This window comes from Mesitornis unicolor, unplaced genomic scaffold (genome assembly GCF_000695765.1).
Source record: "Mesitornis unicolor isolate BGI_N332 unplaced genomic scaffold, ASM69576v1 scaffold45878, whole genome shotgun sequence".
NCBI classification, from domain to species: domain Eukaryota; kingdom Metazoa; phylum Chordata; class Aves; order Mesitornithiformes; family Mesitornithidae; genus Mesitornis; species Mesitornis unicolor.
Window position 1 is genome coordinate 1 of NW_010203367.1, and position 13,160 is coordinate 13,160.

Consider the following 13,160-nt stretch of genomic DNA (forward strand, 5'->3'; position numbering starts at 1 on the left):
GGCCCGGGGAGGATGGACCAGGCCTTGCTGCTTGTCCGTAACGAGCTGCCCGACCAGGGCCTCCGCCTGGCTGCCCTCTCCGGTGCCTGCCACCAGGTGAGCCGAGGGGTTGTGTCGTGTGTCTGTCCCCTTCTGGCATCCGCTTTTGACAGCCCAGACATCGTTTGGGCTGCTTGGCTGTTTCGGTGTTTCCCCGTGTCTTTCTTAGGTTGTTTTGCTCAGGTTTTATGCTGGGAAACGCCACAGCGGGAGCTGCTCCAGCCCCTGGGCATCTTCCCTTGTCTTCTCCTTTGCCACCGTGCAGAGCAAGACCCCCTTTCACTCTCCTTTGGCACTGATGAGCTCCCTTCACCCTCTTCCTCCGCAGTGCTTGTATCAGTTCCTGGCATTCGTCCCACCGAGCAATGAGAGCCTGAGACAACCGGGCACGGCGACGGTGATGATCGATACGCAGCATCCGCTCACCCTGCTGCTCAATGGCTCTGTGGGTGACAGAGAGCTCTGCAAGTACGTGGCCCAACCCCAGGGAACACCTGGATACCTCCCTCCTATATTTTGGGGTTCTTTTTTCTTCAAACTGTGCGCCTGATATTCATTGCCTGCTCATCACCTCCTTTTTCCTGACTGTTTAGACCTAGAGTTCAGTCTTCCCCTCTGCTGCTGTAACTGGTGTACATTTTAACTGTGCTGAAGGGATCTAGGTGCAAGCAGAAGCCGAAATGGGATGTGTTGAGCCAGCACGTGCAAGTGCCTGGTTTCTCTTGCAGAGAAGCTGTGGTTCAAGAAGACAGGCGATGTAGGAGGCGTGTGTGTTGGGCTAGGGGAGGGTAATGCTTGGCAACGGCAGAGCCAGGCAGCTTCTTGCTGGATCGTGCTGCTAGGCCAAGTTTTCAGGTTGCTTTTTCTGCAAACATTCAGGCTTGCAGTCCCCTGATGCTGCTGTGATACCTGCACGTAGCGGTGGAGGCTCAGCAAGTTTCGTTTCCTTTATCCTTTGCAGGATTCAGTATCATTTTGGAGAGTTTGGCAATTATTCCCTTGTGGTAAAGACCCTAAGTACAAGCACCAAAACTGTTTCTTGTGACCTAGTCATCAATGAAGGCCCTATCAACAGCTACCTCCGTATGTAATGCTCAGTTTTCCCCTTTCATTCTACAACTTGCATGTCTCCCGACCTCCTAAAAAGCCTGTGCTGAAGATGTGTCATGGGCTTGCTCCTCTTTCTCAGCATCTTGCCTCTTTGTATATGTATTTTATACACCTGCCCTGAGGCCCTGACCAGGATCAGGCCTCTTCCCATCACATACTGTAAGACCACAACCTTCTTGCAGCAGGGCTTAGCCCAGAAAAACCAGTGGGGATGTGTCCAGAGGGAGATATTTCCATAGTTAGTTCCTGTTTCTCTGCGTGTTTATGTACATACACAGAATCCTCCCTTTTCTTCCCTCTGTCCTGCTTCTCTCACAAAATGGGAAACAATTTGTGCGGTGTTTGGATTTCTGTTGTACTTTTAATTTTAAACCTCACGTCTTGCTTTTGTTGTTCGTCTCTTTTTCCAGGGCTGTTTCAAACTCTCGTCTTGTGTCTCTTCCATTCGTTCCTTTTACATTAGGTTATCCTTCAGTCCTTCCAGTTTTCCGGCTGTAAAGAAATGTCCTCCATGTTTGCAAACTTGGCATATCAACCTATACCTCATCCTCTTCATGTTGAGGCTGTTTCTCAATCTCTAGTTTATTCTTCAGATCGTATGGCACGTTGACTCTTTTTTCACCATTGCCTTGCGATGCAGTGCAGTTTTATGTTGCCTTTTTTATGCTGAGGTGTGCAGCACTTTGAAATTATCCTGCTGCTGTTCTGGGGGCTTGTTTAGGTTTTTTCCTCTGAGGCTCAGGCTGGGGACATGTATTGCATGGAGAAGGTGATGAGATGAATGGTGGTTGCGTTGGTTGTCAGGTTTTGTGTCACGCTTGGCCAAGGCCGGGCTGCCGAATGGTTTTGTTGGATCATTTACAGAGTTGTGTTTTCTCCCTTTCACGCAGCTATTCTCTTTGCTTTCCTGGTTTACATGGGGATCCTCGCTATGCTGATTATTGGACGCCTTTCTATGAAGTAAGTGGACAGTGTTGTAATGCCTCCTCACACGTGAAGTGGGGCTGCCGGTTTAAAAACACACGTTGTAACGTGGTAGTTCTTGAGTCCTGCTGCAGCCCTGTGTGCAGATCAGACCCTCCTGTCAGGTTGCCATGTACAAGTTAAGCTGTGGTAGCTGTCCATATGATAATAAATACAATTACTTAATACTGAGTTTGTGGCCGTGTAATTACATGGCTGGACTTAACTGGGGTCTCAGGTACTGACTGAATCTCAGTATTACATAGAAGAGCTGGGAAAATAGACACAAGGACTGTCCCAGCTTTTGATTTATGCCGTTAAATAGTTGGTATTAAGATGAAACTGGTTATAAAGTACTTCTTGCTTTGTTTTGTGTTTTAACTCTTACTAATTTTCAGAATTGATTCAGTCAGAAACTGGGTGTGCAAGAAACTGAACCCGAGAGAAACCGATCGTCTGATTAATTCTGTGAGTGACCACGGTATCTTTAATTTGTGTTTCTGTAGTGTTTTGATCTCTGAGGAACACATGCTATCTGGACACCTGGGGACTTGTTTATTGCCAGCCAGCTTCCCCTTGTGCATGTTCCCCTTGGAAAACCTTGTATTGATGTCAGACGGGCGATTTTATGTCAATGGGGAGTGCTAGACTGGGTTTCCATGCAAGTGTAGTGGATTCCCAGCAGAGCTCTTTCAAGTCTTGAACATACAACCTTGAGCCCTCTTTAATTCCCTCAAAGCAAAGGTGTTGGTGAAAATACTGTCCCTTTCTGAGATATACAAGGGAAGGGAAGAAATGCCAGCTTTCATACCTACTTGTGGCACAGTAGGAATTTTAGTGGGATCTACACTGTGGTCAAGATTTCTTTGGCAGCCCTAGAGCTGGCATTTCTGTGTGAGCTGGGTTTTGTACTAGAATATCGATAGATCATCCCAGTCTGGGCTTCACACAGGCTTCTGTGCTGATGGGATGGATCCTGTTTGACAGTCAGCACCTGAATCTGCTCAGCTCTGTTGTCAAGCAGCACCCAGAGCGATGGCAAGTCTGTGGCTGATTTGGACTGGACCCAGTTCTCATGAGTCTCAAAGTCAGGCCTTTTTCCCTGACAGACACAATGTGGAAGTTTGCACCTTGCTGACCTCTATTCCTTAGGCAGCTGCTGCTGCTGCTGACTTGTCCTTCACGTGTCTGGTTTGTTCCCTAAGGAGCTCGGGTCCCCGAACACAGCAGACTCCAGTAGCAGCGATCCTGCCCTGCGTTCGTGGAGCACGGCCTCTCGGCAGCGGCTGCGTTCCCTGGACACGTTCCGAGGGTGAGCATTAGACCTTCCCCAAAAGCAATGCTTCCAAGGGGAAGGAGTTTTTTACCAACGGCAGCTTGAATGTATATGGAAATACACAGCAGATGGATGGTTCAAGGGGGTCACTTTTACTTGGAAAATAATCAAGGGTTTAATTGTTGCAGTTCCTGAAACACTTTGCAGTTGATCTGGTTTGAGGAAACATGAAAGTTGTGGCAGAGGGTGAAAATGAACAATGTACATTCAGTGCGAAAACACAGCGTGAAGGAGCTTACTTCGGTTCCCTGCCACCCGTGATCTCTGAAACGCTGCTTCCTCGTTGGCAAAGCTGGGAGCCGTGTACACAATTTTGCTTTAAAAAGAAAATAAACCAGATCTTACAGTTAGAAATGTTCTAATGGGGGTAAACATTAACTGTGGGTTCATACGCGTGTATTGCACCGACATGTGATACTTTGTGTGTGTTTTTGTTGTTGTCTTTGTAGGCTCGCTCTTATAATTATGGTGTTTGTTAACTATGGAGGAGGAAAATACTGGTTCTTCAAACATGAGAGCTGGAATGGTAAAGTACAATTGAGAAAGTTAATCTGGGTTTTAATTACAGCAGTATCTGGATATGGGGAGCATTGCTGCTGCTGCAACGAGCTGTTGCTCAGCAGAAGGCTGGGATGCTGTGCCAGGGTATCTGGCCCCTTGAACGAGCAAAGCAGTGGATAGTCCTGCTCGTCACACAGTGATGGCGTGGTTTCAGATCACAATCTGTGTGTGACCTTTTCATTTTTGACCCAAGTTTCATATCTTCAGCTTTTCCAAGTTGTTTAATGACCACAGTCAAGCCGGTGGTACTTGATGCTGTACAGACATAGCAAGCTGATGGGGAAGGGGCCGGGCATCGTGCTGCCCTAGTGGAGAATAGCAAGGTTCCCACCCCTGAAATAATTCCCAAAACACAGCAACCAGTTCTGACCCTATTTTTGAAGAATGGTAAAAGCAGTGAAGCTGCTTTTAAGTTTTGTTTATAACGGGGTTTAGATTTTGGGTATCAAATACTTGCAAACAGCCTGCAATTCCTCTGGAAGCTCAACAATAACATTAAAATTTAGGGAAGGTTCGAGGTAAATAATGTGTTCCTTCTTATTTCTTTGTAGGGTTAACAGTGGCAGATCTGGTTTTTCCATGGTAAGTCTTCCTAAAGAATAGTTCTTGTGTCAAGTGATGGTTGCGTAAAAGGTTGCAAGGAGAACACTGCGTGCACCTTGACTCCATGTGGAAATGTATTTGGAGGGGTGAATTTGTGTTAAACAGTTGATAGGAATTTACTCTTCCAAACAAAAGCAAGGTCCTCATGAATCAGTAGAAGCACTGAGTGCTCTTGGCTGCCCCACGTCCTCCTTCCTGGCCCCCGCAGTGGCAGTGGAAGTGCAGCATCGCTGTGGAGTTCATTGCTATGCTGCTCTGTTGAAGGCAGTCAATCGGCAAGTTTCAAAACTGGACTGATGATAAATGTATCCACAGATAAAATAGCCAAGGGAATTTTGGATTAAGCTCATCTCTCTCTAACCAGATAATGGTCTTATGGGGAAGCAGTTATCCCATCTGCCCCTAGCTTGCTTCTCTAAAATACACACCAGTTGTGGTTACTCTGGGAGATGGGAGCTGGACTTGGACTGTGAGCCTAATCTAGAGGGGAGGAGTGGGTCAGTTCTGAGTCTGAATCATAGCTTTGTAGCTTATGCTTTGCTCCTCTGAAGATGCTAATTTAATTTTGGGGAGTGGAATTTTTTTGGTGGCATATATATTGCTGAAAAAAGATCAAAATGCAATTACTTCCCTGAACTTTATTGCCTCAGCCGGTGAGCGAAGGAGGTGAAAAAGTGCCATTAATGCAAACTCAGTTGTCTGGGAATTCCTAGCGAGCAGAGGAAATAAAGTTGTCTAATTTCAGTCACTACATGCATTTCTCTTAGCTTTAGTGTTTGTGATGAGACATCCGACAGCTCCATTTCCCATCTGCCCCGTTCTCCAGGTTTGTGTTCATCATGGGGACATCGATATCGCTGTCACTGAGCTCCATGCTGAGGTGGGGAAGCTCCAAGCAGAAGGTGCTCGGGAAGATCCTCTGGAGGAGTTTTCTGCTGATCCTGCTGGGAATCATAGTTGTGAATCCCAATTACTGCCTTGGACCGTGTGAGTGGAAGATGCTCTTTTCCTCATATTTCTGCAACTGTTGTTCCTGCTTCCTCAGCTGGGCTGATGAGAAAACACAGTCAGCCGTGCTGATGGTTCGTTGGGGGGCAGTTTGGTGGTATCCTGTATAGGATTTCTTATCATTATGTCAGGTTTTACTGTCAGAAGTAGCCAATCAGCTAACACAGGCTGGTTTCCTTCTCTGTTAGGTTGTTAAAAAACACTGAACTAAAGCAGAACTGGTAAAAGGCATCGCATCCCATAGGACTCCTCTGCTGACCACCGTTTATCATCTTAGTGGTGACTTGCCCAGGGTTATGATTTACAGGGAGTGGGGTGGTGGAGTGGAGGCGTCCCTTGTACCCGCCAGGTCTCAGCTCTCCCTGGAGAAGGGTAGCTTCCATATTTACAAAAGAGCCCATACCTGTTCCTCTTCCACATTACACACATATTTTCCAGTGTCCTGGGACAATCTGCGCATTCCTGGGGTGCTCCAGAGGCTGGGATTCACGTACCTGGTGGTTGCTGCTCTTGAACTCCTGTTTACAAGGGCTGGGGCTGAGAGCGAGACCTTGGTGAGTTGACAAATTATACCGGAGTGGAGTTTGGGAGCTTTTTTTCTTGTTTGGGCACAAAGAACGCAGGAGAAATGATGAGAAAACATGTAGTGTCTTATCTGGTGTGTATTGCAGCATGACCTGGCAAAAATTTTGGAGAACACGCACCCTTCAGCGTCCCACTCTGCATTTTGTCACATCTGGCTTTGCTGTATTGAGGATTTCATTGATCCATTTTGAAAAGCAGCGTTCCCAGGCACTTCTGATGACTTTTCACTGCCGCAGGACCTCAGGGACAGGCATCTCTATGCTAAGTCCTGCGGCCTGTATTTTGTCCGGTTAATTTTGGCAGCGTTTTGTCACAGCAGGGGAAAGTAATATTGTTTTCTGGCCTTTCTGGAGTCTTGTTTTCCCAAAAGGCTTTTGTTCTACTCATGAATCAAAATTCCTTTTGACATTTTCCAAGCTCAAAAACATTGTGGGCTTTTGTTTTGGTTTCTTTCCCCACCCCCAAGTAACTGAGTGCAATTGTTTGTGAAGATGAAAGGTCCATTGGTAGAGCCCAGTCCTGCAATGACAACAGCTCCCTCTTGGCTCTGGGGAAAGAAATGCCTGCCAGGAAGTACAGGATGTCCCCAAGGGCATGTTTTTTACTTGCCAGCTAATACCTCCCTCCCTCCCTCCCACAGGAGACGGCATGTCCTGCTCTGCAGGATATTCTCCCTTACTGGCCTCAGTGGATTTTCATGCTGATTTTAGAAGTGATTTGGCTCTGCCTGACCTTTCTGTTACCAGTGCCAGGTTGTCCCAGGTAAGGCTGTGCACTCAAGACTGCTTTCTAGAGGGCATCAGATTGTTTTTCTTCTGCCAAGTAAAAGAGACATTTTAATAGCCATGGGGAAAGAATGCAGAGGAGAGCTTTTAGGCTAGCGGGGTCAAGGGAAGCATTTATTGTGCAAAACTTTCTTTACTTCGGTACTAAAGTACCTGGTGTTATCAAGGTGGCATCATTGTTCCTTTCTGTTTAAAGAAGAGGCCTAAAATCTCCCTGAGGTTTGTGTTCAGTGATGTACGATCATCGTGATGTCAGGTAGCCACAGCTGAACCGAAGCACTGCTTTAGGCTCCCAGTACTGCCCGTCCACCCACCTGCTCACGGCGTTGCCATGACCAAAACAGGGTGGCCACCAGTCAGCTGTCACATAGGACCTGTGTTTCCCTGTGTGCCTCTGGCCAGCAAGGACATGGGACATTGAGCTCCTGTTCAGGTGGAGCGTACCAACGCTTTGTGCCTGTTGGTTTCTGTCCTAGGGGCTATCTGGGTCCTGGGGGCATTGGAGACTTTGGAAACTATCCCAACTGCACAGGAGGGGCGGCTGGTTACATTGATCGTTTGCTTCTTGGAGAAAAACATATCTATCAGCATCCCTCTTCAAATGTGAGTGGGTTTGGGGTTGCAGTACAAAGCTGCAGGCTGGCACTGAACACAGCTGTCAAGGGGCTTGGGAATGGGACATGCAAGGAGACGGAAGAGAAACGAGATGGGGGCTCAGGAGCCTTTAACAACTGTTTTCTCTCTAAGGTGATCTACCAAACGACGATGCCGTATGATCCTGAAGGGATCCTGGGGACCATAAATACCGTTTTAATGGAAAAACATTCCTGGGACTGCAGGTACCTCTTTTCTTTCTGGCCATGTGCTGTAATGGGAAGATTTGAAGGAATCTTGGAGGTGGGGAGGCAACTTGGTTTTTTTATTTGAGGCGGAGACTGGTTCTAACAAAACCTTTTCAGGCTGACTTGGCCCAAGGTGATTGTCAAAAAAGAGGAATCTAACCTGGCAGTAACTTGCATTAGACAAACCAAGACTCAGTTTTTGTAAGGGACAGGCACAAGAAGTTTGAAAAACAGCCACCTGGAAACCTTCTTTGCTTGTTTTAAGGTTGGGCTGATGCTGGGAGAAGGCTGCCTCAGGCTTAACATAGTAGGGAAAGGAGAAAAGGTGCCCCTCTGTTGCTAAGTGCGTTGCATTCACATTATTTTCCCTGCGTCCATTCCTTGTGAAAAATCCCCATTCTGAGCCTTTCAGCCTCTTGGTTGATCTAAACCCTATGGGTATTCTGGGTCTTAGCACAAGTAGCTGGCGGTGAATATATCTGGCTCTCGAAATGCAGTTACATTTATAGGCATTCATTATTTTTTTTTGGTATTATTTTTATATTAGGCAGGAAAAATTCTCTTGTTCTACAAAGACCAGCACAAACAAATTATGAGTCGGTTCTTCATATGGAGCATAGTAATGGTAAGTCAGAGAGTTATGTAGCTCTTTAGTAGACGTGTATTTTTATGCAACACAAACTTGCTATTTCTGAAGTGTGTTGCAGTGGTTACATATATATAAAAATATAAACTTTAGCAAATTTCTATTTCAGGGAATTATTTCTGCTATCTTGACAAAATGTTCTAAAGAAGAAGGGTTTATTCCCATAAACAAGAACTTATGGTAAGCAAAGAGATTCAGCTTTTACTATGATTTTGTTAAAGTACTGTTTTACCTTTCTTATACCAAGATCTGTCTGTGTCACATAGTTCTCTAAATAATCTTTCTACTGAAAATGTGTCTAGGTCACTATCGTACGTGACAACCATGAGCTGCTTTGCCTTCATCCTCTTACTGGTGATATATTACCTTGTGGATGTCAAGAAACTGTGGTCAGGTGCTCCATTTTTCTACCCAGGTCAGTAAAATCATGGCAGAAAATGTACTCTTTCCAATTCTTGCTAAACCTATACTATCCCTTTATGTTTTCTGCACTTCCCTTGTCATTAAAAGAGTTGAGATTTAGAACGGGGTAACTTGAAGTATGCCAGAATGATGAACTTGAGCCGAATCCCTGCATAGAACTGAGACATTGCAGACCAGGTATTTAGGAGAGAGGGATGGCCAGTCTTTAAATGAGCGCTGAACCCTGCTCTTGCCAAATGACTGCTCCAAGTTTGGTCTCGAGTGAAGGTCCCAGGGAACAGCTGCCTTAGCACCAAGCAAAATACCACAGCTGGTTCGCAGTTGGTTTGGAAAGGGCTGCTGAGACTTGGGTAACCTAATGGGAATCTCAAAGGGCTGTCAGCAGTGATCCCACTTCTGAGGATGTGGAAAACGAAATCTCAGGGGCAGCTGCCTAGGTTCTGTCTCCCAAAGCATCCCACTGTGGTTTTAACCACACTGGGCTCTTGACAAACATCTGAGGACAGAATCTGAACCCACAGCAGAGGAAACCTTTTGGCAGCTTTGGTGTCTGGTGTCTGGACGGGAAGATGGGTAGGGTGACAGCACGGTATCGAATCTCCTACCAGAAATCCCAGAGCTTTGAAGGGCAGGCAGCATTTGTTTTGCAAGGCAACAGATCTGACCAAATAGGCTGGCACTCAGCCACCCTGAAGACAATAGCTGTAATTATTCTCCTCGTTGGTAAAATTGCAGGCTACCGATTTGCTTGTATTTTCAATGTAGCGTATAGGTTATCTGTATTTCTTTTCAATAAACATCTGAGAGGGAGAGCACCCCTCAGACTGTATTTGAAAGCACACATGTGTAGCATCTCTGGGGCAAGTACTGAGCTGTGGTGATTTGCTGTTGTCTCGGTGCCACTCTTTCATAAGCCTGGCGTGCCTCTGCCTGCTGACTCTGAAGCAAGCTCGTACCTGCTCCTTCAGATGGCATGACCTGTGCTTATTTGCAGGAATGAACTCGATCCTGGTCTACATTGGACACGAAGTCTTTGAGAACTATTTCCCTTTTAAGTGGAAGATGCAAGACAGTCAATCCCATGCTGACCATCTGACTCAAAACCTCACCGCGACAACTCTGTGGGTCGTAATATCGTATTTGCTTTACAGGAGAAAGATATTCTGGAAAATCTGACAGATCAAGGTCTAGCAGGCCTAGATCCTGACGGGGCAAGTGCATAAGGTGGATTAACCTGAAATATTGCTGCTCGTGCTAGGCTGAATTACTAAAAAGGGATCCCAGTTCAAGTTTACAGTGCCATGGAAGCTGTCACCAAGACTTTTATGTGAATAAGGGACAGGATTTTCCTATTTAGCAGAAAATTGCTAGTCTTCTGCAGTTGCTCTCTTTCTGTTTTCTGCATTTTGTAAATATTTTACTGATCTCCCCTCCTTCATCTTGAGAAACTGAATATATTGCAACAGCTGGCCAGTCAAAGACAGCCTGATGGTGCTCGCGAAAGGAATTATTAATGGCTTATTAATGGGCACGCTGCTGCTCCAGGTTTAGGGGCGTTTTCAGGGCCCTTGTGTTACACACCTCTAGCATGGAGGAGGTCACAGTTTCATGTGCTACACTCTAAGAGTGCAGAAGGGCCATCTCCTATAGATTTTATATCATCACTTGGCTATTACCACAGTTCGATCAAAGCAATCCTCTTTCTAAATGGATTTACATCAGGGCCCTGAATGTAAAAACCAGCAATACAGGTAGAAGTCAGTCAAAAAGGAAGAGATAGGAGACCAATTCAGTGTAAAATACACTCACGCTGTGATTTCCAAACTAGCACTAATAAATAAGTGTGAAATACCCTGCTATGTTCTCTGTGAATGTATAAAGATGGAAAGAAACTCTGATGCGCACCTTAGTAGAATGCTGTGGGAAACAACACAAACCAAAGCAAACAACATAAAAGAATACTTCTTAAACAAAGTTTTATTTACAAAGTTTGGGCTCCCCACATAGGAAAAGTAGGCAGTGAATAAACACTTGAGTAGTGTTTGTGTACTGCAGAACCTGTAACTCATCGGGAAGGTCTCTGACTCTCTGGACAAGTGCTTTTCCCCTGCCGTGAGGCTGTTCGTACCATTAAGAGCCTTCCCGTCTCTCCACAAGAGACGCTGCACCGCGGTCCAGTCCGTTCAAGCAAGGGTCTGAAGCAGGAGTATTTTCTCATTAACGCAGAACCTGTGCAAGACCACCATGAGATTTTCCCCGCAGCGCGAGACCTGGCGCTCCATGGCCAGGCGGAAATCTTCTTTCACTCCTTTCGTTATACCCCGGGTAACTGTGTGGTGCCTTAAGCCATGAAGGAAAGAGAGACAGACAAAACCAAAGGAGGGTTATTTGGTGCATTACAGGCATTTGTGAAGTGCTGCATGTCACTTACTAGATCTCTACTGTCCATACCCAAGTTGATGTAAGGAGAAAGAGACAGTCAGTCCTATGCTATTTTTTTTTAAATCAAGTGTTTAGTACTTTCTGAGTCTTTCAACAGAAGTTCCATAAATGTCTACGCTCTCACTGCTTTGATTATGACTGCTGGGGGGTGGGAAATGCTGCTGTTCTGGCTAACAGGAAGATCTATTCTCTTAAACCTTGCTTGGGAAAAAGAAATCTTTTTTTCTCGCTACCTTTACTGCCCAGGCCCCTGCTTCCTTGTAATAACTTTTATAAATTGTTGGAGTAGAAAGAACAGTGTAAAGATGAACCTGCTTTGGCTGGAGGAAGGGGACAGATGGCTGCCACCATTAAGAGCAGGGGGCAGCTTGTACTGGTAGGAAAGTGCAGGAAGGAGCTGCATCATCCTGTGGACACTGATAACTCTCTGACTAATGAAAGGCCAACACAGAGCCCAAAATCAAGGCAGGCTGTGAGCGTGCATCAGCAGAAGCCAGCTCTTGTGGAGACACCAGACACCTGGCAGGGATTACTTTTACTTTAAGCAGAAGTTCAGGACTTGTTTTCAAACAGAACAAAGTTCCTGGCTGCTGAGCAAGCTAAAACAATGCTGGCTGGGAAAACTGGGGATATTGCCCTGTTAAAGGCTGTTCAATACCTTAAGTCTTGCCCTTACAACACTGTTCTGCAGCAGCAAGCACTACATTTCACTTCTACTGGTCCAGGACTGGATGCAAGAAGAATCAAGAATTTGTAACATCTACCTGCAAGCCTTGCTTGGGAAGAGAGGCAAAAGACAGACCCTGAAATGAAAGCCCTAGCACTACTAAAGGAGCAGCATAAATTAGAGAGAAAAACATAAATGCTAACGTTGAGACAATTCCTGAGTCACAGTTCAGAAAGGAAGAGCTGGACCGAACCCAGCAAGCAAACTGAAAGACAGAAAGGAAATAAAAAATAAAGGGTGAAGGCATCTACGTCAACCCAGAGATACTGGAAACGCAAAAGGGCAAAGTCCAGGAACTGCCCTCACCAACAATACCAGCACACCTTCACTTAAATCATCAAATCCAGCATTTGAGAAGAGACCTCTCAAAGTGGGATTCTGTTCACAGTCGCTCCGTCTCTGCCAAAACAGCAGAGACCTCTGTAACGTGTGGAGAAGGCAAAGAGGAGCCTGGAGACTACTGGGCAATTCATTGCTGAGCTACAGTGGGTGATGCAAAACTGCACTGAAAATACTCCAGCATATTCAGAGTTATGGGATAAGCCCTGGTTTGCATCTTTAGTGTTTTAAACATTGCTGGCAACTGAGTGCTGCAGTCAGTTAAAACCTAAAGGAGAGAATGCAACCTACAGCTGCTGAGCAAGCTTTCGAGGATGTCTGTCATGTCAGAGCTGGACAACAGAAAACCAGGATACAGAACAACTGAAATGAAGAAAAGTAGTAACAAATGGATCCAGTAACTAATGTCTTGGAAAAAAAGGGTTATACGCTTGCTAATATGTGATTGAACATCAGCGTCATTTGAGGGGATCGCTACCTTTTTGTTTGAATTCAACAGTGATCATTAAATTGAAAGGACACGGATACCGGCAACTTATGGGAAAAAGAAAAAAGAAATGTTATAATCGAACGACATGGTTTGCCAGGCAATGTAGGCACAAATGGAGAAAAACAAAAAAAAAAGAGAAATACTGAGTAACGAATTGCTGAAAACCATGGGCAGTAAAACACGTTGACAAAACACAGCACACTATGAGCGGGGTTTTTCCACTTGGTACCTGTCAGCAGTCTGTATGCTGGGCTGTAGCAC

At 45.7% G+C, this 13,160-nt stretch overlaps 2 protein-coding genes across 2 annotated transcripts in view; one reads left to right on the forward strand and one right to left on the reverse strand.

Moving 5' to 3' along the window:
* The first annotated feature begins 12 nt into the window (after positions 1 to 12).
* HGSNAT (heparan-alpha-glucosaminide N-acetyltransferase) lies at positions 13 to 10,303 on the forward strand. The gene is given in 18 exon segments (XM_010190680.1): positions 13 to 96; positions 368 to 507; positions 1,001 to 1,122; positions 2,040 to 2,109; positions 2,511 to 2,580; positions 3,318 to 3,424; positions 3,898 to 3,974; positions 4,561 to 4,591; positions 5,439 to 5,599; positions 6,059 to 6,174; positions 6,846 to 6,967; positions 7,467 to 7,593; positions 7,738 to 7,806; positions 7,809 to 7,829; positions 8,380 to 8,457; positions 8,588 to 8,658; positions 8,781 to 8,893; positions 9,896 to 10,303. Coding segments are annotated over 18 exon segments (1,761 nt in total). The 3' UTR covers positions 10,078 to 10,303.
* Positions 10,304 to 10,861: 558 nt separating this feature from the next.
* Positions 10,862 to 13,160, reverse strand: part of LOC104545519 (integrator complex subunit 10-like) — a 7,695-nt gene continuing 5,396 nt past the window's right edge. The window contains exon 4 of the mRNA XM_010190681.1: positions 10,862 to 11,241. Within this exon, the coding sequence (XP_010188983.1) occupies positions 11,085 to 11,241 (157 nt within the window). The 3' untranslated portion in view covers positions 10,862 to 11,084. The remainder of the gene's footprint in view (positions 11,242 to 13,160) is intronic.